This window comes from Lampris incognitus, chromosome 10 (genome assembly GCF_029633865.1).
Source record: "Lampris incognitus isolate fLamInc1 chromosome 10, fLamInc1.hap2, whole genome shotgun sequence".
In the NCBI taxonomy this organism is placed as follows: Eukaryota; Metazoa; Chordata; class Actinopteri; order Lampriformes; family Lampridae; genus Lampris; species Lampris incognitus.
In genome coordinates this window covers 12,600,108-12,624,600 of record NC_079220.1, presented here as the reverse complement: position 1 = coordinate 12,624,600, position 24,493 = coordinate 12,600,108, and the positions used below count along the sequence as shown (strand labels likewise).

The window sequence follows — 24,493 nt, the reverse complement described above, 5'->3', positions numbered from 1 at the left end:
CTCAGAAATAATGGTGCCATGGTTTATGCAGGCGGCATGGTGAAGCAGTGGTTAGCGCGGTTGCCTCACAGCAAGAAGGTCCTGGGTTCGAGCCCCGGGGTAGTCCAACCTTGGTGGGTCATCCTGGGTCGTCCTCTGAGTGGAGTTTGCATGTTCTCCCCATGTCTGCGTGGGTTTCCTCCGGGGGCTCCGGTTTCCTCCCACTGTCCAAAGACATGTAAGTCAGGTGAATTGGTCGTACTAAATTGTCCGTAGGTATGAATATGTGTGTGTGTGTGTGTGTGTGTGTGGGCCCTGTGATGGCCTGGCGGCCTGTCCAGAGTGTCTCCCCGCCCGCCGCCCAATGACTACTGGAATAGGCTCTAGCATTCCCGCGACCCTGAGAGCAGGATAAGCGGTTCAGATAATGTGTGGATGGATGGGTGTTTTATGCATCTGCAGGCAAAGCCTTCCCTCAAAATCAACCTAGAGGCTAAATGTTCCAATGCGTTCATCTCACAAACTTTTAAATTCATCTGTCCGCTCCTTTTTCTCACATATGTCTAAGCACCCTAAAAATAAAAGGACATTTCAGCCAATATTTTAAAGCCTGGCTTAACCTGTGCAGGCTTATATTAATGACATAATTTGAATGGGTTTCCTCTTGAAAATACCGTGAGCTTTGTATGGAAGAGGTTTATGACGATTCTGTAATGGTTTTGGATCTCAGAGATCTCCTATGAATCACATTTTCATTTTAATTAAATCGATGAGGATGTGTATTGAACCAGACAACTGAGAATGTGGACATGGAGACAATTTTGGAATGCCATTTGCAAGCAAAAGCTGAATTGCTGAATATGGAGCTGCCAGGGAAGAGGAAAAGAGGAAGGCCAAAGAGGAGGTTTATGGATGTGGTGAGAGAGGACATACAGGTGGCTGGTGTGACAAAGGAAGATGCAGAGGACAGGAAGAGATGGAAACGGATGATCTGCTGTGGCGACCCCTAACGGGAGCAGCTGGAAGATGGGGATTTGCAAGCAAAAGCCTCAACCTTGTATTTTGAAACATATTGTGATTAATGATCGAAAGGTGCTCTTTTAAATCATCATATAGACGCACTGAACGATTTCTCTGTTCTCTCCTCATATGCATGGGTCTATGCTCATTGAGTGTTTATGCACGCTAATTTGCACTGATCTCCATTCAGCAATATGCCGCTTAACTATTCATTTTTATTAAGACTTCTCAGTGCATGCACATACAGTACGAGATCACCAGACTGGGACAGCCCTATCTTTTCTTTTCTGGGTCAAAAACAGCTCCAACTCCCTATCCAAGGCAAGTAGAAGTGACAGTCAAATCCAGCAAATTGAACTCCAGGAAGCCATAGCTGAGTGAAATATTCTTGATTTGTCCATTTCAGAAGCTCGAGGACTCGTCCCGGTGTTTTTAACAGGGTGGGATGATCTGTAAGGGAGAGAAAAAAACGTTTAAAAGTGATGCTCCAGAAACGTCAAATTTTTTGACTGCAATGCTTCTGCAACATTTATAACCCGTCTTGTGAAAAATTGCAACTTCAAAAACATTACTTAACTCATTTCTGAATGTAAAACCTAGAACTAGTTATGCAATGGGTACAAATATGGCAAAAATCCTACTGATGTGAGAATTGTGAAGCTTGAGAGCAAAGGCAATAATAACATAACCAGACAGCATACAGACCCCTTTCTTAGTCATTATCGTCATCGTCCTCGGGGACAAAGATGTCATGCTCCTCCAGCAGGGCAGCAAAGCTCTTGCTGATCTGAGTCCCCACATACAAGAAGGGCACCACTACCAGAGCAATCCGGATAAGGCCAAAGGAGGTCTACTCTCCGGCGTCACACATCCCATCATAAAAACAGCCGAGTTAGTTGATTCTGCAAGGACTTTTTTTTTCCGACGACCTTTTATATATATATATGTGTGTGTGTGTGTGTGTGTGTGTGTGTGTTAAGACTGATCAGCTGTTCACTGACAGTGTTAACTTCAAATCCTGAGGAATACGCCCAGATCCAGTTCGGCTCTCATCACACCTTTTAAGTCAATAGTGTTGCCAGATTGATCACTTATGATTTAAAATTGGATACAGTTTTGAATTATTGTCCAGAGCCTCTGTGTAATGTCGACTAGTTTGAGCAGCCAACGTGTGGTCTGAAGTGTTTGGAGGCCATACTTCCCAAATGTATTATTTCCCCCATATGCCAGGTAACTCCTCCCCCTTCACCACCGTCTCATGTACCGATACCCCACCCTGAGCTCCAGCCTCGTCTGCCCTCATACATTCGGCACTCACCTTCTTGGGTTTGGGCAGAACTGCACCCGATTGTGTGCACACGGCTGTCCGACACGGCGTCGGTGACGTCTCCGACCCGTTGGGGGAGAGAAACTGTCTGCCGCGGGTGTTTCTAAGCGCCCACAGCCTGGCCAGGCGACCGAGGGCCGACGCCATCTTTACAGCGCCTGAGGCGGCGGCAATGCGGAAAAGATAACTATAGAGCCGCGCACCGGAACACCGCCCCCCCCTACACACACACACACACACACACACACACACACACACACAGGTTTTACCTGTCACGTTTTTTGCTTTATTATCACAAATTCCCCCAAAATAATTCTTATCTGGTTTCAGCAATTGACGTACATCTGTTTATTATTCTAATTTAGTTAAAATGCCAGTTGTATCAGAAATTACGGTTTTGATGTCGAAGTTACGTTCCCAACTTGATCTCAGAAATAGAAACGCTCATAATTGGCGTTTTAACGACTCGAAATTCAATTTCCGACGCCGACAATTGAATTTCCGAGAGCCACACCCGCCATTTAATTCCAGGAAAAGTCCAAATCTCGTTTAAATGAATTGGGTAAAAAGTTGTATTTCTTATTAGTTGAACGTACATTTCTGATAACAACTGAAATGCTGATGTCGACCCCTGACATTTGAGAGTTTTGATATCAAAAACTCTGTGGCATTTCAAGTAGTTAAAATTGAACTGAAACCGGTTTTAATTCAATTTCTGATACCAAAAACTGACATCTTAACCTGTGAAACTTGAAACTGGGATATCAAATCTGTATCCACGGTTCAGACGCGTCAGTTCCCATCATGCAGGAGTGAAATCAGCACGCGCACACACAACGTGTAGCAGTAACAATTGCGTCTTTACTCCCAAATTTTCAACAGCAATATTACAGTTATCTCAATTTACATTTTAATGCCATAACCATCAAGTGCTCAGACAAAAAAAAAAACTAATAAAAAAATCTAAATATTAGAGAACCAATAAATACTGTACAGCAATAATATTTACAGACGTCTATTCCTACAGTGGTTTGAACAGAAAGGGCACAATTAGTGGCTTAATAACAAAGTGCACCAGAGGGAGGGGGGTTGAATACTTGGGAAGGAACTGGCCCTGCAGTGATACTGGCATATTTATGAGAAGCATAAAACCTGAACATTTCACTTTCTCTTATCAGCCTTCTTTTGAACGTCATCCTTTCACAACCTTATGTGGCAAACCCCAATAATCTCTAAGCATTCAAGTAAATATGGAAAAACCCTTTCCAAAAATCCAAGTTAAATAATCAAAAATAAATTAAAATTTCATAAAACAAAAAGATATAAACAGCTTTAAATGTCCTCTTGATGCAAATGTCATCCCTTTAGCTCATGAAATGGATCCCTTCAGTTGTACCTCTTGTAGTGTGCACCTCTTGTTACACAGGGCGTTTGGCAGTGATGGAGGGTCGTCACTAAACAAAGCAAGCATATTAAAGTTGAAATTAAATCACAGCAGTCAATCAGTTATGTTCAGGGAGAGAAGTATTGTTCATTCAAAATTGTGTCACATAATTTCAATATCACAGTTAATGTTTACTCTTTACACTGAACAATGTAAAGTGAAGATGACAAGAAGGGAAAGTCAGACTGATTTTCAATTTTTCTTGTACGTGTGATGACAAAACGGGATCTTCTGAGTTTTGAAACAAGATTGTTTGGTAGAAATGCTAAATGAACTGCATTTATATAGCGCTTTCCTAGTCTACCAACCACTCAAAGCGCTTTACAGTGTATGCCTCACATTCACATACAGATTCATACACTGATGGTAGAGGCTGCCATGCAAGGTGCCAACCTGCTCATCAGGAGCAGTTAGGGGTTCAGTGTCTTGCTTAAGGACACTTCGACATGCTCTCTGGAGGAGCCAGGGCTCTACCTCCTCAGCCATGCCGCCCCGGATTAACCATAACCACATTACAGGAGAGAATTCTGTAATGTGGTTATGTACTACAGTATTACATCTGAAGAACACTAGGGAAAAAAACAAAACGCTTGAAACTGAAAATCTCACCTGTTTTTTGAAGGAGAGACGGCCAAAGAATTTGTTGAGCTCAAACACACTGGGCTTAACGGGGCCTCTGGCTTTGCTGCTTTCTCCTAACCTCACAACTTGTCCTTTTGAGATGGCAGCCCTCAGGCTCAGGCTTTTGACTAACTGTGCCCAAGGCTCTGACTCGGTTGTAGGCCTGGATGAGACAGTGATGTATGAAGCATCCTTCTGATGCTCCTGGTAGCTCACTGTGGGAGAAGAGTTGCATGCAAATGAGAAGACTTAGTGAGCAAGCATGATTGTTTGTTTAAAAAGTTATGTCCTCAATTAATTTTGCTTATTTAGCACAGCAAAAACCAGCTACTTGCATACAGCACTACTTTGCTTATTTGAGTTTCACGCTGTTCAGAGTAATGATGGGTTCAGATAATCAGAGTATATTAAAGTAGGGGCCTAACATCTAAGTATGTCTTGCCATCCTTATGCAATCTAATCTAAAACTATTTTAAAAGTGGTTTTCACTGCATCCACACTAAGAAGTTCCAACAACTGCAATTATAATGTATGGAAGTACATGAAATTAAATGACAAATAAAGGATTCCTGATAATTGTGGATTAGTACTGAAGTCCAAGATATGGAAAACAGACCACAAAGCATATGGCAGAGAAGATAATAAAGTTGTCTATCTTAATCAAATTATTCTTCCTCTTGCTCCTTATCCACATGGCACAATAACATAGCTCTGTTACTCTAAAGGGTTTAGTTGATTCAAAGTAATAAACAGCCATTAGAAGACATCATTCAATGACTGCTATTACAACTACATCGTAATGAATGCTTCTTAACCTGCAGTAGTGACGGTAGTGTCTGTGGTACTGGTGAGCTGGAGAAGGATGGTGGGATGTGCAGGATGCAGCAGGAAGAGATTTCTGACGAGGGGCTCTGCTGCAGCTACACCTGGTGCCACCTATGGTCAGTGGAGTCAGTTTAGTGGCTATTTGATAAGATGAACAGAATTTTTTTTTCATAAATGAGGCTACAAACAGGGTATTTAGTCAAAATTAGCTGTGCTTGTGTACAGACTAGGATTTTTCATTTTTGAAATACTTACAAATAATTACACGCCAACTAGACATCAAGCAAAACAGACCAGATATCCCCTGAAATTCATCTTGTATTGTACAGCAAACTCACAGTTGTCTTCGTAAAGTTCTTCTGCGTTCTGATTGGTTCACTGGCCCAGAAGAGAAAAACTGATACACCAGTAGTGGTGTAGATTGAGGAAGCCTCCAATACGAGATGAGGGCACAAAAATTCTGCTGACCAGAGGACATATCCACTTGCCCCATCAATTATCTGCACCTGGTGAACATCAAAATCAAAATGGTAATTAAAATCAAAATACGACAATGTGTTAAAAAGGTGCACTTGCAGCTGCAGTGTGCACCCCCCCCCCCACACACACACCTAAATAGGACTATATTTCTTATACATAATTCATCTGTGTGTGTTTTCCAATAAAATGGACGATTTGTGCTGAGTCTTAAAAGCGGCATGAGTGACTCATACCTTTCTGATGCCATTTGCAGAATGCTGAATGAAAAGATCTGGGATTCCATCACTGTTGAAGTAGCCAGGCGTTGGTTGACTACGACAGAACAAGAAGCTCTCTTAGATTTCCCTGGATTAAGATATGACGTTCTCACTATTTAGCAATCTTAAAACTATCTCTTTAATTCACTACAATGTTTAGGCGGTGCTGGACGATATGGAAAATATTATCACAATACCCATAGGGGATTCTACACTTTATCAAAATATATCACATCTAGCGTAGCGGTCTATTCTACCAACACGGGGATCGACGGTTCGAAGCCCCGTGTTACCCCCGGCTTGGTCGGGCATCCCTACAGACACAATTGGCTGTGTCTGTGGGTGGGAAGCTGGATGTGGGTATGTGTCCTGGTCGCTGCACTAGCGCCTCCTCTGGTTGGTCGGGGCGCCTGTTCGTGGGGGAGGGGGGACTGGGAATTGTGTGATCCTCCCACGTGCTACGTCCCCCTGGCAAAACTCCTCACTGTCAGGTGAAAAGAAGCAGCTGGCGACTCCTCATGTATGGGAGGAGGCATGTGATAGTCTGCAGCCCTACCTGGATTGGCAAAGGGGGAGGAGCAGTGACTGAGCAGGCTCGGAAGAGTGGGGTAATTGGCCAAGTACAATTGGGGAGAAAAGGGGGGGGGATTCAAAAAGTGTGTGGGAAATTTCTGGGATTAAAGACCCCATGAAATGGCTAGCAGAGTGCTATTTGATTCCACATATTTACGTGTTTCCTGTAAAAACAGGAAGCTGGGGAGGGACTGGTCACTGGTATTGATTGCCGTTTACAGTAGCCAATAGCGTTGAATGTGCTGCAGATGGAAGGGGGCCTTGTGAGACGGTGTTCGATGCTGTGTTGAAAGGCGGGCTGGCGGAGGGGACTGGGAACGGCAGTGTGCGATGGCGACTCTGGACATATGCCGGGCCCTTCTCGTGGAGCTCCTTAGCTGAGGTGACCCACCAGGGGGTTGCGGGAGTTAGCACAACCAAAAACACAGTGACGACCCATAACTGCTAGCTAGCTCATAGGTCCTGTGTGCTGGTCAATAACTGGCAGAATTTATAGCCATGGGGAAGGGACATAAAAATTCAAAAGCGTTTCATTGGATGCAAAATTAGTATATGTCCCCAAGTGCAGGATGAGTAAAAAATGTTTAATTATAGTTTTCCGTGACACACTCTAAAATACGATTAAAACCTACAAAACTACTTTTTTTGTCATTGTTGGGTGAGATACTGCCATATAGGGGACAAACAGTGCAATACATGTGATAAAAACGTAAATATCTACATCATGGGGACTTTAATGCAAGGTAGAGCGATGAGCTTTACACTGGCTACCACCGTACCTGCGAATGCGAGCAGAGTCGAAAGTCCATTCTTTATATATGTCCCGCTCTCGCAAAACTGATAGTTTACTGGAACCGTAGACCAGTGCCCAGTCACTTTTAGTGGAGTTGAGGTTTGAGACGGTGTCCAGGTTATTGTGGTTGTTGTCAAAGCCGGCCACAAGAGGGAGCAGGAAATCCACATGTTCTGCTCCACTGAGAGGAAGAGATGAGAAATCAACTTAGCAGACAACTTTTTGCTTTAATTTATCTATCCATTCCATCTACTATCCAAACCACTTATCCTACTCAGGGTTGCGGGGCTGCTGGGATAGGCTCCAGCAGCCCCTCTATAAAAGCGATGGACACAGATATTGAAATACTTTAGTTTTCAATACATCAGTGAAGTACTTGTTGCGCTTGTTCATATGCTATGACACGAACTAGAATATCTCAAATCGCTACCGATGTAAATCTTGAATCCGAACAACAAGCCGAAAACCAAGATCAACACGTAATACTGATGCCTTTACAATTTATGTACATGTAAATGCAAAAACTATCCATGTGCAGCATCTAACAAGCCACTTCACCAAATGGGGGAAAGAAAACGGGAGAAGATGATAAAAGACCAAACGTTCCTAGTAACATTACTCCTAACAATTTTTCTACTGATCCCAATGGACTAAAGGTTTATCATTTGACAGAGGAGTCTTTGTAATGAGCAACTAGAGGAATCTGCCAGCAACTGAGGCTTACTTGTAAATGTGTATAAGAGAGGAGGAGCTGGTTTTCTTGAGCCTTTCCCAGCTGGGCTCCTTCTTTTTGAGTGCCTGGGTTATGGGCATTTTGCCAGTGGCCCGAATGTAGATATCGTGCAGAGAAATGGCCTCGACGGTACCTGGAGGAAGAGTCGAAGATACAGAGTATTACTTGAGAGTAAAGACAGGAGTGACTTCACTAGTATGGAGAGAGCATTACAGGTCATTTTCACCATCCATAAAGGCCGTGTTCGGGTTTGTAGCTAATAATCACTACATGTAATATCTGACTTATCAATCACAAATCTGTTGTATGGAAACAAGGTATCTATAGGGCAGGATTGAGATCCTTGTGCTTTCCAGTACGAGTGCCTATGTTTTCACTCTGGCTGTAAGCATGCAGTATACCACACAGCACTATCACACACTGCAATCAATTGCTGAAAGAACAGTGGATATAAAACTTTACACACCCCTGTTAAAATGGCACGTTTTTGTGATGTAAAAAGAAAAGAAACCAAGTCAGAAAGTTATCCACTTTTAATGTAAAATTCAAGTGAAAAACAAACCGAAACATTTTAAGGGAAAAAACCCCCCAATGACGTGGTTGCATAAGTGTTGCACACCCTTGCTGAAGCACCTTTTGATTTTATCAAAGCATTCAGTGTTTCTGGGTAAGAGCCTATCGGCTTGGCACATCTTGACTTGGCAATCTTTCCCCACTCTTCCTTGTAAAAACACTCTAGATGCAGCAAGATTGTTAAGACATTCAGGTCTGGGCTCTGGCTGGGCCATCTCAAAATGCTCATCTTGTTTTGGTGAAGCCATTCCTTTGTTGATTTGGATGTATGCTTTGGATTGTTGTTGTGTTAAAAGGTGAAATTCCTCTTCGTTTTCAGCGTTCCAGCAGATGCCTGAATGTTTTGTGCCAAAACTGACTGGTATTTGAAGCTATTCATGATTCCCTCCACATTGACTAAAACCCCAGTTCTGGCTGAAGAAAAGCAGCCCCAAAGCATGATGCCACCACCATGCTTCACCGTGGGTATGCTGTTCTTTTGGTGATGTGCTGTGTTGTTTTTGCACCAAATATATCTTCTGTAATTATGGCCAAAAGGTTCAACCTTGGTCTCATCAGACCACAACGTATTTTTCCACATGGTTTTGGGAGACTCTTTTTGCAAAATGTAGCCAGGCTTGGATGTCTGGTTGTTTTTTTGAGTTTTGCCACTCTACCCCATAGCCCAGACATATGAAGAATACGGAAGATTGTGGTCACATGTAGGGAGGGACCAGTACTTGCATGAAATTCCTGCAGCTCCTTTAATGTTGACGTAAGCCTCTTGGCAACCTCCCTGACCAGTTTTCTCTTCTCATCAATATTTGAGGGACATCCTGTTCTTGGTAATGTCCCTGTTGTGTCACGTTTTCTCCATTTGTTGATGATTGTCTTCACTGTGTTCCATGGTGTATCTAATGCCATGGAAATTATTTTTTACCCCTCTCTTGGTCGATGCCTTTCAACAATGAGATCCCGTTCATGCTTTGTAAGCTCTTTGTGGACCATGGCTTTTGCAGTTGAATGCAACCAAGAAGATGTCAGGAAAATCCTACAGGGACAGCTGAACCTTATTTGGGGTTAATTACAGTCACTTTAATTAATGGCAGATGTATATTAACTACTATTCAACATGAGTTTGAATGTGATTGGTTAATTCTGAACACAGCCACACCCCCATTTATAAAAGGGTGTGCACACTTATGCAACCAGATTATTGTTAAATTTTGTATTTTTTTTTCCTAAAATGTATAGTAATTTTTTTCCCTATAATGTTTTTGATTGCTTTTCACTTTTATTTTATAAGGTTACAATTTCACATTAAGGGCAGAAAAAGTTTTGACATGATTTCTAGCGGTTTCTTTTTTTTCCATCACAAAAACCTGCCATTTTAACAGGGGTGTGTAAACTCTTTATATCCACTGTATGTTTGTGGTTGGAAATGCCGGCTCGTCTTTCTTGATTAGCCTTGCACAATCCACTGCAAGACCTCTTCTGGTTCCTTAATATGTGTCTGTACGTATATACTGTGTATATTGTCAATGGCATCACTGCATAATTGAAACCAAAACCAATCTTTGCACAGTAATTGTACTTGACTCCTTTACCTAGTCCAAAGAGAATGTAGTACGCTCCCTGTTGGGTCTCATGCAGCAAAGGCCCTATCAGCCTGCCCTGCGCAGTGAGGTTGAAGGGCACGGGATGTCCGAGCTTTGCCCCCGTCAGCCCAGAGAGCAAACTAAGGGAGAGGTCAGAAACCTATAAATAAATGAGATATGTATACACACACACACACACACACACACACACACACACACACACACACACACACACACACACACACACACACACACACACACACACACACACAAAATCAGTGAACTTCAGTTTTTCAAAATATTATCTTTGAACAATATATTAAAAGTAAACCATTTCTTTGTCATGCTGAAGTGTGTGCATTATCATCATCATCATTAAGAAAAAAGTTTTATTCACAATTGGTCATCTTTGTTACACATGGAGTTACCCACACCATTCCATGAGCTAATTTGCTGAAACCATTCACTGAAAAAGGAAATCTGCTTGGATGGCTCTTCAGAGTCATCACTGAGATGACTGATGACCAGATTTCCTGTATTGCCACTGCCTTCCTTCCACAAATTAGAAAAATTAGGTTGTTCTACTTAGATTTAAAACAAGAGGTGATCAGACCTTTCCTGTCAGGTCTGCCACACTTTGGAACAGCCTACCTACTAGGCTGGCTCAACAAGAACAATACTTCACAACACTTCCCAAAACTCCCCATCAAACCCTTGTGTAATGCTCTTTTGTTAATGTCCTTGACTTCCCTTTTTATCTTTTGCTTTTGTAATGTCTGCTTTTTTTATAGCAGATTTTCTTTTTCCTTTGTAACTAGGTTTCAAAAAGTGCTGTTCAAATAAGATGATGATGACAATTATTAGTCATTTGAAGTGGTGATAGCAGTACTATGAGCCTTAGCAGTAGTAGTATTAAGGATAAAAGTAAACTGTGTCTCGCAGGAGGAAGGTTTTTTTCTGAGTTGAGTTCAGAAATATATAGGTGTTAAACTATCAAATTTATAATAATCATACGATAATAGAAATCAGTCTTTGCTTTTGTCTCAACAAACTGACTGCAACACAGCACAATAGTATGAGTAAAATAACACGCGTGTAAGTCTTCCTGTGGGAGCGGTCATGTGGCTCGACTTCCACATGAGTAATTAAAGACAGATGCAAAATTCTGAATTTGAGCAATACCTCATCCTCCAGAGTGGCAATCAGCAGATCTGGGACTGTATCACCTTGGAGGTCTGGAAGTGACACTGTCTGGGACCCAATATTCTCAAGGGGAACTGACCACAACTTCTTCCCTGATGAGAAAAAAGGAAAACACTAATATGAACATCACCGTTGTGTGCAGAGTGCACACAACTTGACTGACCTGATTTTGCAAGCCAAAGAGAATTGATCCTCTTGACATTTCTCAACTGTCTGGCCAGGGATGCTATACGGTGTGTGAGTTTCATTCCCAAACAAAGGATCAGCATCTACTTCCTTTTATACATATGAGATCATTAGAAAGATGAACCTAAAAAGGGCATTTCTATTATGGACATTTACATAATGGAACAGGTCCACAATTTGCCAAAATATAACCCTAACCATCACCCATCTAATTAATATCTTCACCAGCACTGAATTAACAAACGCAAACCTGGCCATTAACCATGAGTCCCCCTGGGCTGTATTGAAATTTTCATTGGAACTATTTAAATCGTATGTATATACTATCGTTTTGAGAGCTGATACGAAAATCAAACTTGTGGAATTGTTCTTTTGTTGACGTCAAAAGACTGACCTGGTAATCCAAAGCTGTGGTAAGATTCGTTTATTTACTGCTAATGGGACATCTTCTAACCTGTTGTGCCGTTGACAGCTGTGAGGACAGATTTTCCTATAAGGAGACACACAGGCCCGCTAGCCCTCTCCCTCTGACCCATCAGAAGAGGGGTGGTCTCTGGGTAGGCCCTCAGGGCTGCTCCCCCAGCTGGGAGAGGGACTGGGTGGGCTTCATACTGAAGACCACACTGGATGTACATCACAGACTCTGGCATGACTCTCCTCCACAGCACCTGGCCACTGATACCCGACAGTGCCACTGTACTATATACTGGGCGAGTAAGCAGAGAGAGAGAGAGAGAGAGAGAGAGAGAGAGAGAGAGAAGAGAGAGAGAGAGAGAGAGAGAGAGAGAGAGAGAGAGAGAGAGAGAGAGAGAGAGAGAGAGAGAGAGAGAGAGAGAGAGAGAGAGAGAGAGAGAGAGAGAGAGAGAGAGAGAGAGAGAGAGAGTGCATCATTACACCGGCACGGGTAACAATAAATCTGAAGGGATGCAAAAGATGACAGTGTCTAAAGAAGTGAACTGGGGTGAACCTTTAGTTGACCAAACTAGTGTTTTTTTGGGGGGAAAATGTCCATGGGCACTACTCTCTCTCTTTTTCAGTCTTTGATTCCCTCTCTATGATGTCCCCATCTTCACTGTACTATTTGATAAAGCAAGGTAGGCTGACATCATTGTAGGGACCCACTGATCACCATTACAATCTCAGAAAACAGATTCCATAGAAACCTTTATTCCCCTGTAATGGATGGGTGTCATTGGTCCGTTCCGTTACACCCAGCAGCACGTCTTCCACTGAATCCCCATCAACATCCCACAATGCCATCGCCGGTGAGATGACACCTAGACACAGAAATCAAGACAATAACTGAGCCATGATACCTGCAATAAAGATATTGAAAACCTGTCATTGATGAAGCTTCATGGAGTGTTTCAATAAGGCTGGGGAGGTTTTTTTAACAGCTTACCAGCCATCTTGACGGTTGGATACTTTTCTAAAAGCTAAATTTTGCTGATCAAACGTTAGGTGAGAAAAAATTGGAAATCACCAACCTTCTCTGGCCAATGGACAGAGAAGTTAGCATCTAATCCTTTACACATGCTTTTACTTTTAAAATGTGCAAATTGGCGGCACTGCCTACTTGGGGGAATAGCACTATCATGGTCCTTACAGACAACATTATCCAACACCTGTGGCAATGCATGCTGGAACAGAATGGGTGGTGCAATGATAACAACAGTCCTGTTATTACTGCAGTTGGCTAATTAGAGTGAGACTCACATGTGTCTCGCCAAAGTGACGCCATATAAGCCTGTGTAAGTCAGTAATATCAATAGTGCTCCTTATGCTTGAACCCCTCACTTGTACACTTCACCAAGAGGACTGTAAAGTAAACACATTGGGCCTCATTCATCAATCGCTCGTACGAACAAATTTGTTCTTAGACACCCATGGAATATTTCTAGCTCTGAAGATGGTCTGACAGTAAGCGCAAAGCCTGATGGTTATTCAAATAAAGTTCAATCAGTGCATCTGGACACAACGTTTATTGAGAGAAATTTTTTTTCATCATTCATCTAAGGGACCTCTTCAGTCTAAAGGTCACACCTATTTGCATATGAAACTGATTGTTGGTTTCGGTCGTTATGCAGTCAGTTTAGACTGACGAGTTCACTTAGACGAGTGATGAAACGTTTCCGTCAATAAACGTTGTGTCAAGATGAACTGATACAACCTGCTTTGATTTTCTTACCTGGATTACTGAGCGTGCATCAAGACATTCTGGGATATAAAATTCCATGGGTGTGTAAGAACTAATTTGCATGTATGAATGATTGATGAATGAGGCCCATTATGTGTAGCGAGGCCACTCTCGCTCTCTCAATTCCCTATCACACTGCATGGCCAAGTTGACATCAACCAGGTGAGAGCCTCCATGTCTTTGTCATTATTAGCAGCCCACCACAGGACACAGAGACCTTTCAATGACCTTCCCAAGCTATCACAGATGGAAACTCACCAGGAACCACCCTGCTTTTGATATGGGTATCAGATTCACAGCAAGACATGGGACCACCCGATGACCTTTCCAGTTTATCCTGTCCTTCTTTGTCACTCCCAATGAAAATCTTAGCATCTTCAACTCTGCCACCTCCAGCTGCGCCTCCTGTCTTTTTGTCAGTGCCACTGTCTCCAAACCATATAACACTGCCATCTTGTAAACCTTCCCTTTAAATCTTGGTGGTACCCTCCTGTCGCAAATCACTCCTGACACTCTTCTCCACCCACTCCACCCTGCCTGCACTCTCTTCACCTCTCTTCTGTATTGCCCATTACTTTGAACAGTTGACCCCAAGTATTTAAACTCATCCACCTTTGTCCCCTCTACTCCTTGCATCCTCAACATTCCGCTGTCCTCCCTCTCATTCATGCATATGTATTCTGTCTTGCTCCGACTGACTTTCATTTCTCTTCTCCCCAGTGCATACCTCCACCTCTCCAGGCTCTCCTCAACCTGCTCCTTACTCTCGCTACAGATCACAATGTCATCTGTGAACATCATAGTCCACGGAGACTCCTGCCTGATCTCGTCCGTCAACCTGTCCATCACCATTGCAAACGAGAAAGGGCTCAGAGCCGATCCTTGACGTAATCCCATCTCCACTTTGAACCCATCTGTCATTCCAACCGCACACCTCACAATTGTCACACTTCCCTCATACATATCCTGCACCACTCCTACATACTTCTCTGCAACTCCCGACTTCCTCATACAATGCCACACCTCCTCTCTCAGCAACCCTGTCACATATTTTCACTAAATCCACAAAGACACAATGTAACTCCCTCTGACCTTCTCTATACTTCTCCATCAACATTCTCAAAGCAAACATCACATCTGTGGTGCTCTTTCGTGGCCTGAAACCAAACTGCAGCTCGCTGATTGTCACCCCTCCTCTTAGCCTAGCTTCTATTACTCTTTCCCTTATCTTCATGCTGTGGCTGATCAACTTTATACCTCTGTAGTTGCTACAGTTCTGCACATCGCCCTTATTCTTGAAAATCGGTACCAGTATGCTTCTTCTCCACTCCTCAGGCATGCTCTCACTTTCCAGGATTGTGTTCAACCAACTGAATCGACTGAAATATGATTTTAAGGTTTTAAGGGCATTCCTGCTATACTGCCATTTATGTAGTTAAGTCTTTCAGGTTAAACTATATTCTGTTAATTTATTTTATTATTTTCTTTTTCGTTTTATTTTATTGATGTTATTCTAGAGTCACCTCATATAAGATTTATAAGTCTTTTTTTATCATCAACGATTTGTTAACTTCTGTTCATCTACTATAGGAACTCACCTCACTAGTTTATTTAATTAGGAATATCACTTTAGATGAGTATTTAATGTGATAGGATGATTACTGTTTAATAATATGTTCTCTCTGTTTTATGCAATACATTGTCAAATACTTTCCAGGTCTACAACCACTACTGACTGCCCATGGTTTTAGCGTATATTTAGGTATTTGTGCGTATAGTCTAAATTAAATCATCCTCTCTCCTAAAATCACGGGGTGAACATCAGTGAGGTGGAAGTCGGCCTTTGCTCTGGGTTCAAACGTTGTTCTTTTAAGAGTTCACACTGTTCAAATCTTGTGACTCTTCTTCATGGCTCTTAAAACTCCACCTTTTCTTGCACGCTTCTAAAATCCTCTCCTTTCTAAACAGTTTTCTTTTCCATTTTAGTCTCGAGTCTATTCCCTTTTTAAGTTTTTCGAAGAGTCGTATGCTAATTTTCTGTTTCTCTTATACCTAGTATATGTATGTGTGTATATATATATATATATATATACACTACCGTTCAAAAGTTTGGGATCACCCAAACAATTTCGTGTTTTCCATGAAAAGTCACACTTATTCACCACCATATGTTGTGAAATGAATAGAAAATAGAGTCAAGACATTGACAAGGTTAGACATAATGATTTGTATTTGAAATAAGATTTTTTTTGCATCAAACTTTGCTTTCGTCAAAGAATCCTCCATTTGCAGCAATTACAGCATTGCAGACCTTTGGCATTCTAGCTGTTAATTTGTTGAGGTAATCTGGAGAAATTGCACCCCACGCTTCCAGAAGCAGCTCCCACAAGTTGGATTGGTTGGATGGGCACTTCTTGGAGCAGATTGAGTTTCTGGAGCATCACATTTGTGGGGTCAATTAAACGCTCAAAATGGCCAGAAAAAGAGAACTTTCATCTGAAACTCGACAGTTTATTCTTGTTCTTAGAAATGAAGGCTATTCCATGCGAGAAATTGCTAAGAAATTGAAGATTTCCTACACCGGTGTGTACTACTCCCTTCAGAGGACAGCACAAACAGGCTCTAACAGGTACTATTTAATGAAGATGCCAGTTGGGGACCTGTGAGGCGTCTGTTTCTCAAACTAGAGACTCTAATGTACTTATCTTCTTGCTCAGTTGTGCAACGCGGCATCCCACTTCTTTTTCTACTCTGGTTAGAGCCTGTTTGTGCTGTCCTCTGAAGGGAGTAGTACACACCGGTGTAGGAAATCTTCAATTTCTTAGCAATTTCTCGCATGGAATAGCCTTCATTTCTAAGAACAAGAATAGACTGTCGAGTTTCAGAGGAAAGTTCTCTTTTTCTGGCCATTTTGAGCGTTTAATTGACCCCACAAATGTGATGCTCCAGAAACTCAATCTGCTCAAAGAAGTGCCCATCCAACCAATCCAAATTGTGGGAGCTGCTTCTGGAAGCGTGGGGTGCAATTTCTCCAGATTACCTCAACAAATTAACAGCTAGAATGCCAAAGGTCTGCAATGCTGTAATTGCTGCAAATGGAGGATTCTTTGACGAAAGCAAAGTTTGATGTAAAAAAAATCTTATTTCAAATACAAATCATTATTTCTAACCTTGTCAATGTCTTGACTCTATTTTCTATTCATTTCACAACATATGGTGGTGAATAAGTGTGACTTTTCATGGAAAACACAAAATTGTTTGGGTGATCCCAAACTTTTGAACGGTAGTGTATATATAGGGCAATATATATATATATATATATATATATATATATATATATATATATATATATATATATATTGGGTTTTTTTGCGTTTTTCCTTCGCCAAGGTGCACGCATGTCAATTTTATTGTTGAAACAAACCTCAGCCCTGTGTATCTTTGCAACTGAGTAAGCCGAGCTTTGATAATTTTTATATCACAAGGAAAGCCTCGCATGTGACATGTTTTGGAAATTTTATTATCCGGCTCACGAAATTACTTGGTGATCATGTGAATCGAGTTGGGTAAATTAAATTCAGTGAAATAGGCGACTGGGCAGCGTAGCAGTCTATTCCGTTGCCTACCAACACGGGGATCGCCAGTTCGAATCCCCGTGTTGCCTCTGGATTGGTCGGGCGTCCCTACAGACACAATTGGCTGTGTCTGTGGATGGGAAGCCTGATATGAGTATGTGTCCTGGTCGCTGCACTAGCGCCTCCTGTGGTCGGTCAAGACACCTGTTCAGGGGGGAGGGGGAACTGGGGAGAATAGCGTTATCCTCCCACTTGCTACGTCCCGCTGGCGAAACTCCTCAATGTCAGGTGAAAAAAAGCGGCAGGCGACTCCATATGTATTGGAGGAGGCATGTGGTAGTCTGCAGCCCTCCCCGAATCGGCAGAGGGGGTGCAGCAGCAACTGGGATGGCTCGGATGAGTGGGGTAATTGGCCAGATACAATCAATTGGGGAGAAAAAAAGGGAGGGGGGGATTCAGTGTAGTAATTTACTATCCAACTAAGAATCGGCCTGCTGCCCAATGACTGCTGGGATAGGCTCCAGCATCCCCGCGACCCTGAGTAAGGATAAGCGGTTCCAATAATGGATGGATAGATGGATGAGAATCGGCTGGTGACCAGACTGACAAGTGCGGCAAAGATCCAATCGCCTACCAACGTCAGACTGTTTGTTAATAATCCAGGTAGTTTTTGCCAACAAATCAGCAAAGACTAACACTTTCAGCATCCTGCCCAGGGAGCGCTACATACAAATATACAACACACAGCGAGATAACAGCCAAGGACCGGCCGCAGGCGACGCTGTTGCCTGGTAATCTCGGCTGCCCTGTGGGTCAACCCTCGCCAGGGAGTCAGGAGTAAGCCTTCACGGCTGCTAGCTGAAGCTGATCATAGCATCTTCGACGCATCATCTAAAGTAGTCTCGAATCACATCTGCTGCCTTTGATAAGAGTTGATGTCGGGTAGTAATCTGAAATCTTTTTTTTTTTTTTTTGCCTTAGAAAGATTTTAACCCCTTTTCATAGTGCCTGCCTTCTCTGGTACTTCTGAGAATCACATACCCTCTGACACCATCATCAAGCTAAGTGATAAGCCCTGTTTGTTGTTATTTCATTTACCTTTTTGAATCTGATTTTCCATTTATTCATTCATTTACCCATTTATTAATCTTCCTCTTGTTGACAGACATTTAGCTATGAATAAATGTTTATTATTGATAGCTGCCTGTGTGTTTCTCTGAAGCAAAGATAAAAAGGCCTGTAATCGAGAATTTACAACTTCAGATCTGAAACAGATTAATTTGGTTTATCAACTTCCTACGAAAGTAGATGGTTCCCCTAAATTTATAACGAGAATATTAATAAGGTAGACACACACACACACACACACATATATATATATATATATATATATATATATATATATATTAAAAAACTGTCTCACCATGCACATCATGTCCACAATGTCCAGAGTGGGGAAGGGGGAGATGCCTATATCTTTTCTCCCTAATTGTATCTAGCCAATTACCCCACTCTTCCGAGCTGTCCCGGTCGCTGCTCCACCCCCTCTGCCGATCCGGGGAGGGCTGCAGACTACCACATCTCCTCCGATACATGTGGAGTCGCCAGCCGCTTCTTTTCACCTGACAGTGAGGAGTTTCGCCAGGGGGACGTAGCACGTGGTAGGATCACGCTATTCCCCCCCAGCCCCCCCCCCCCCCGAACAGGCACCCTGACCGACCAGAGGAGGCGCTAGTGCAGCGACCAGGACACACAGCCACATGCGGCTCCCCACCTGCAAACACGGCCAATTGTGTCTGTAGGGACCCCCGACAAAACCGGAGGTAACACGGGGATTCAAACCAGCGATCCCCGTGTCATAGATGCCTACATTTGAATACGTATGATTGATGTGTTGTAGGCACCTCTCCCATCCCCACTGGATGTTGTACACGTGATGTGCACGGCGAGACAGTTATATGTTATGTTCTTTGTTGTTTAGCTCTCTCATGTAGCATGAAACAGGCTTGTACTGTCTGGATTAAAGAAATTATTTGAATCATATATATAGTATATATACTGCTCAAAAAAATAAAGGGAACACCTAAAAACACAATATAGACCTCGATGAATGAAATATTTCAGCTGAAAATCTTTATTTCTTAGACAGAGGAATGTGTTTAGAGCAAAATAACCTAAGAATGATCAATGGAAATCAAAATCATTAGCCCATTAAGGTCTGGATTCAGAATCATACTCAAAATCAAAGTGGAAAATGAGAACATAGGCTGATCCAACTTCTGTGGAAATTCTTCAAGACGATTCAAAATGAGGCTCAGTAGTGTGTGTGGCCTCCACGTGCCTGTATGCACTCCCTACAACGTCTGGGCATGCTCCTGATGAGACGACGGATGGTCTCCTGAGGGATCTCCTCCCAGACCTGGATCAGGGCATCGGTCAACTCCTGGACAGTCTGTGGTGCGACATCGCGTTGGCGGATGGTACGAGACATGATGTCCCAGAGGTGCTCGATTGGATTCAGGTCTGGGGAACGTGCAGGCCAGTCCATAGCATCAATGCCCTCGACATACGGGAACTGCTGACACACTCTGGCCACATGAGGACGCATTGTCATGCATGAGCAGGAACCCAGGGCCCACTGCACCAGCATATGGTCTGACAATGGGTCTGAGGATCTCATCCCGGTACCTAATGGCAGTCATGGTACCTCTGGCTAGCACGTAGAGGTCTGTGCGGCCCTCCAAGGATATGCCTCCCCAGACCATCACTGACCCACCGCCAAACCGGTCATGCTGGAGGATGTTGCAGGCAGCAGAACGTTCTCCACAGCGTCTCCAGACTCTCTCACGTCTGTCACATGTGTTCAGTGTGAACCTGCTCTCATCTGTGAAGAGCACAGGGCGCCAATGGCGAATCTGCCAACCAAGATGTTCTCTGGCAAAGGTCAATCGGGCTGCACGGTGTTGGGCTGTGAGCACAGGCCCCAATTGTGGACGTCGGGCCCTCATACCATCCTCATGCATTCTGTTTCTCACTGTTTGAGCAGAAACCTGCACATTAGTGGCCTGTTGAAGGTCGTTTTGTAGGGCTCCGGCAGTGCTCCTCCTGTTCCTCCTTGCACAAAGGACCAGATAGCGGTCCTGCTGCGGGGTTGTTGTCCTCCTGCGGCCCCCTCCACGTCTCCTGGTGTACTGGCCTGTCTCCTGGTACCTCCTCCATGCTCTGGACACTGTGCTGGGAGACACATCAAATCTTCTTGCCACAGCACGCATTGATGTGCCATCCTGGATGAGCTGCACTACCTGAGCAACTTCTGTAGGTTGCAGATACCGCCTCATGCCACCTCTAGTGGTGAGGGCACTAGCAAAATGAAAAACTAACCAAAGATCGGCCAGAAAAGATGAGGACAGGCAAATGGTCTGTGGCCACCACCTGCAAATCCATTCCTTTTATAGGGGTTGTCTTGCAAATTGTCTAATTTTCACCTGGTGGAAATTAGACAATTTACCAACAGGTGAAATTGATTCACAAATCAGTGTTGCTTCCTAACTGGACAGGTTGATATCTCAAAAGTGTGAGTGACTTGGAGCTACATTGCATTGCTTATGTGTTCCCTTTATTTTTTTGAGCAGTGTATATATATGCTTATCCTTTACTATTTTCTTCATTCAGCTAGTTCGACAGACTCATTAGTTGTCACCCCTTTCCCTTAATTCCAACTGGTATATCTTCCACAGAAGGAGAACACAATTGGAGGCAGAGGCAAAGCTGTGCTGTAGTTCAACTCCACATTCTCAGGAAAGAGACTTGTCTTTCCACTGAATACAGCTGTTAACAGTAAAGAAGGTACACATCCATCAATCATCCTGTTAAAAAGTTATAGGACTAACTGGTTAACGTTCAACTACAGTGCGATAACGATTCTATTTTTGTACTATTGCCCCCTTACCTCCTGCGTCTCCTAATGTTCTCTCCCATTGCGGCTGTTTATCCGGCGCTCCCTTCTTGCATGGTATCAGAAATGCACACAGCAGCACAAGCAGTGTAGCACAGACTGGCGGCACCAGGAAAAACGCAGCTCTGATAGCGTTCCTCAACCTTGTCCTCTTCCTATCTCCATCAGCACCATTTGACCCCACCCCAGGCCCCCCAGATGTCCCAGGACCTCCTTCTTCTTCTCCCACTCTGTCCCTTCCTGTTTCCCTTTGACTCCAGTACTGCGTGCCTTTCGTATCGCCTCTCTCCTGCCTGGATTTGCCAGAGAGACGCTCTCTCCACTCATCCTCCTCTTCCTCTTCTTCTGCCTCATCTCCGCCCCCTACAAGTCTCCCAGATCTACTGCCCCGCAGGTCTGAAGGCCCCATGCCAAGGCAGTTGCCCCTACCAAGGCCATTTCGTGGGTAGTTGAGTACCAGGTCATCCTCCTCACTTTCGTCCTCGCTGTCAGCTTGAGTCAGAGGATCATACTCCCCTAGTTCAGAGCCCTTCTTCACTGCAGAGAAAACACAGAATTGTTGACAAGGAGCTAATTTGAGTGATTTCAGCTGTCTTATGCAGCAACCAGGTTTTTGCATACTAGACCTAACCTGAGATGAGAGGGGTTTTTTAAGTCTTTTTTTTTTGCTTTTGTTATGGGACGATCATTTTTAATCTGGGGTCTGTATAGCTGAAACTTTGTGAGAATTGTATGCTTTAGGAGCACAACAGGGTAATAAGTACATATCATAGTTTATCGGGATTCAATAGTATTGTATCGGCATGGAATTCGGATGTTGTCAATCTACCCTGTTGACTAAAATATCCCACAAAATGAAGTCAGATATATTCAAGGGGGAATCATTTGGAAAACCAGTTTTGGTTTGATATTATACTTTATCAAACAGTTCAAAGTGATAAATCTTAGTTGGATTCTTAACTTTGTTTGTATGTAAGCAGATATCATGATATATATATATATATATATATATATATATATATATATATATATAAAACTTTGTTAAAAGAAACACTCAACAATAGGAAAAGTGCTCAACAAATAAGGAGCAAAATAATCGAGTGAGTCAAGTGAATTCTTTATGAGACAGTACAAGCCTGTTTCATGCCATAAGCAATCGACAGCTGATGACTGCAAGCGTTGAATCACTGGATTATTTTGCTCCTTGTTTGTTGAGCACTTTCTCTACCATTGAGTGTTTCTTTTAACAAAGTTTATATATATATATATATATATATATATATACATATATACATATATATATGAATCTTGTGCAAGAACACCTAGGACTAATTAGGACTATATAATACTAACAGTGTGTCATGTTACAGAATTGCCAGACATGTACTGGCAAACAATAAACCTCCGTCTTTTATGAAAGACAAGGTTATGATTCTTAAATTCTTTTTTTTTTTTACAAGACACTGAAATCTTATAAATGTGTTGCTCATATGGTTTGATATGGGTAAGTGGATTTGGAAGTAGCATTTCAACATTAAAAAAAAAGTCAAATTTATGCAAAAAATAGGAACGTCTTTTTTTTCAATAAATGTAAAAACAAGTGTTATATCACACATTGCATGGCATTTTATTTGGGGTAGCCAAATACAATTACAACACGACCCTAATTAGGGATGAATTTCTAAAACATGTGAGGATTAAAGATTTGAGGTTTTTGTCTTGGTTAAAGGATTGTTTATCTCATTGCTTCGTTTGTAAGAGTCGTCGGGGCCACAGCCTGGTGGTGATGAGGGGAACCGTCGTTGCGCTAGTTAGCTGGGCAGTTTAGCAGCTAGCTAGGACGCCACTTGGCAGCTCGCAAACCCAGCTTCAGAGGCGGCCAGTGGCACGTAGGTGAAGGCTGTCGTCCCAAATGCACGATCAATCAAACGTACAGCCTCCGCAGATTTAATCGTGACACAGACCATGCACGCTGATGAAATACGTGACAAGTGCGACACTGTTTATCCGGACACCATGTATAAACCAACAGTTATAGGCAAATAGCCACGAAGCGCCGGACTACGACAGATGCTGTCTGTAAACTCGAAAAAGGAAGAAAAAAAAGGAAAAGACTTCGGGTAATTTAATCACGTTTGTATTAGATATATGTAAAGCACACCTTACCGGGTAGTTTTAAAGCACGGGAGAGAGCTGCAGCCATCACTTCTTATAACGGTCCTCCCTCGGGGAGCGAAGCCGCAGCATATGGGATGAAGCCGAGCGAACCGACTCGCCAGGTTTGGGTTGATGCTGCAGCAATGCATGCTGGGACCTGGCGTTTCTTTGGCTTGTTCAAAATCTATGGTCCGAACAGGTTTGTACGTCTTACTTGTAATGTCAGTGCAGATACATTTTCTCGGCTCTGCTGGTAAATATTTGAGAGATTCCGAACGGAAACTTCCTCTCAGAGGAATCCCATTACACAAGGAGGTGGAACCTCTCCTTGTGTAATGGATTTATTTACCCAACGCCTCAAACACAAATAGCCTGCCACCTAACCTGTGCCTGTGGCATGCATTGTTGTGTGCTAAACTATCTACTACTATTACTACTTTCGGCTACTCAAGTTAGAAAAAAAACTTTGCTGGGATTTTTTTTTAAAGTTTTTTATTTCCCCCATTTAAAACGCTCCATTGGCGTCAAAGGAGGTTCGGGGTTATTCTGTGGTTTTAATACGTGAGTCACCGTTGGCATTTTCTCGGAAACCACGAGGACCACCGAGTCTCATTCTCGGCGAGCGGTGTACAGCCATTTAAAAGCGTCTGCAGCGCATGTGCAAAAGTCAGTTGTCCCGACTACTGCACGGAAAACTGAACCTGCAGTTCTTAAATGTTGGGTTAACGTTAGGTCGTGGTTAGTTAGGGCGGCCGTCGTGCAAAGAGTCGGCGCGTCGTCGAATCACGTGGTTTCCGACAGAATGTATACGGGGGCGGCGCGTTCTGGAGGAGTCGTAAATCGTGCGGTAGAAGGTCTGATTTGTGGGCGTACACAAATCAGGAATCGCCCGATTATTGCCAAGTAAGCTAATGTATGTCCAATAAAAGACACAATGAAACATTCTGCTCAGCAAATCTGGTCTGAAAGAAACAAAAAAGAAAAGTTGTGCCAAGTGTGCTAGTGTAGCTTTTCAGTG

The 24,493-nt window shown here is 43.0% G+C and overlaps 2 protein-coding genes across 3 annotated transcripts; both read right to left on the bottom strand.

Moving 5' to 3' along the window:
• Window positions 1-65: 65 nt before the first annotated feature.
• Window positions 66-2,503, bottom strand: LOC130119536 (essential MCU regulator, mitochondrial-like). 2 transcript variants are annotated; one of them, XM_056288062.1, is made up of 3 exons: window positions 2,318-2,503; window positions 1,705-1,849; window positions 66-1,449 (listed from the first exon to the last, which is right to left on the bottom strand). In XM_056288062.1, the coding sequence occupies exons 1-2, from the start codon at window positions 2,471-2,473 to the stop codon at window positions 1,712-1,714; spliced, it is 294 nt and encodes a 97-aa protein (XP_056144037.1). In that variant the 5' UTR covers window positions 2,474-2,503; the 3' UTR covers window positions 66-1,449; window positions 1,705-1,711. The 2 variants fall into 2 exon arrangements, 1 of the variants encoding a protein (XP_056144037.1); XR_008810853.1 differs by lacking the exon at window positions 1,705-1,849 and having other exon boundaries at window positions 2,318-2,457.
• A 672-nt stretch (window positions 2,504-3,175) lies between these two features.
• Window positions 3,176-23,556, bottom strand: fam234b (family with sequence similarity 234 member B). The gene is made up of 13 exons (XM_056288487.1): window positions 23,485-23,556; window positions 21,313-21,855; window positions 12,755-12,868; window positions 12,046-12,297; window positions 11,385-11,497; window positions 10,212-10,362; window positions 8,044-8,185; window positions 7,306-7,500; window positions 5,930-6,008; window positions 5,555-5,722; window positions 5,207-5,327; window positions 4,380-4,606; window positions 3,176-3,780 (listed from the first exon to the last, which is right to left on the bottom strand). The coding sequence occupies exons 1-13, from the start codon at window positions 23,519-23,521 to the stop codon at window positions 3,778-3,780; spliced, it is 2,145 nt and encodes a 714-aa protein (XP_056144462.1). The 5' UTR covers window positions 23,522-23,556; the 3' UTR covers window positions 3,176-3,777.
• Between the last annotated feature and the right edge of the window lie 937 nt (window positions 23,557-24,493).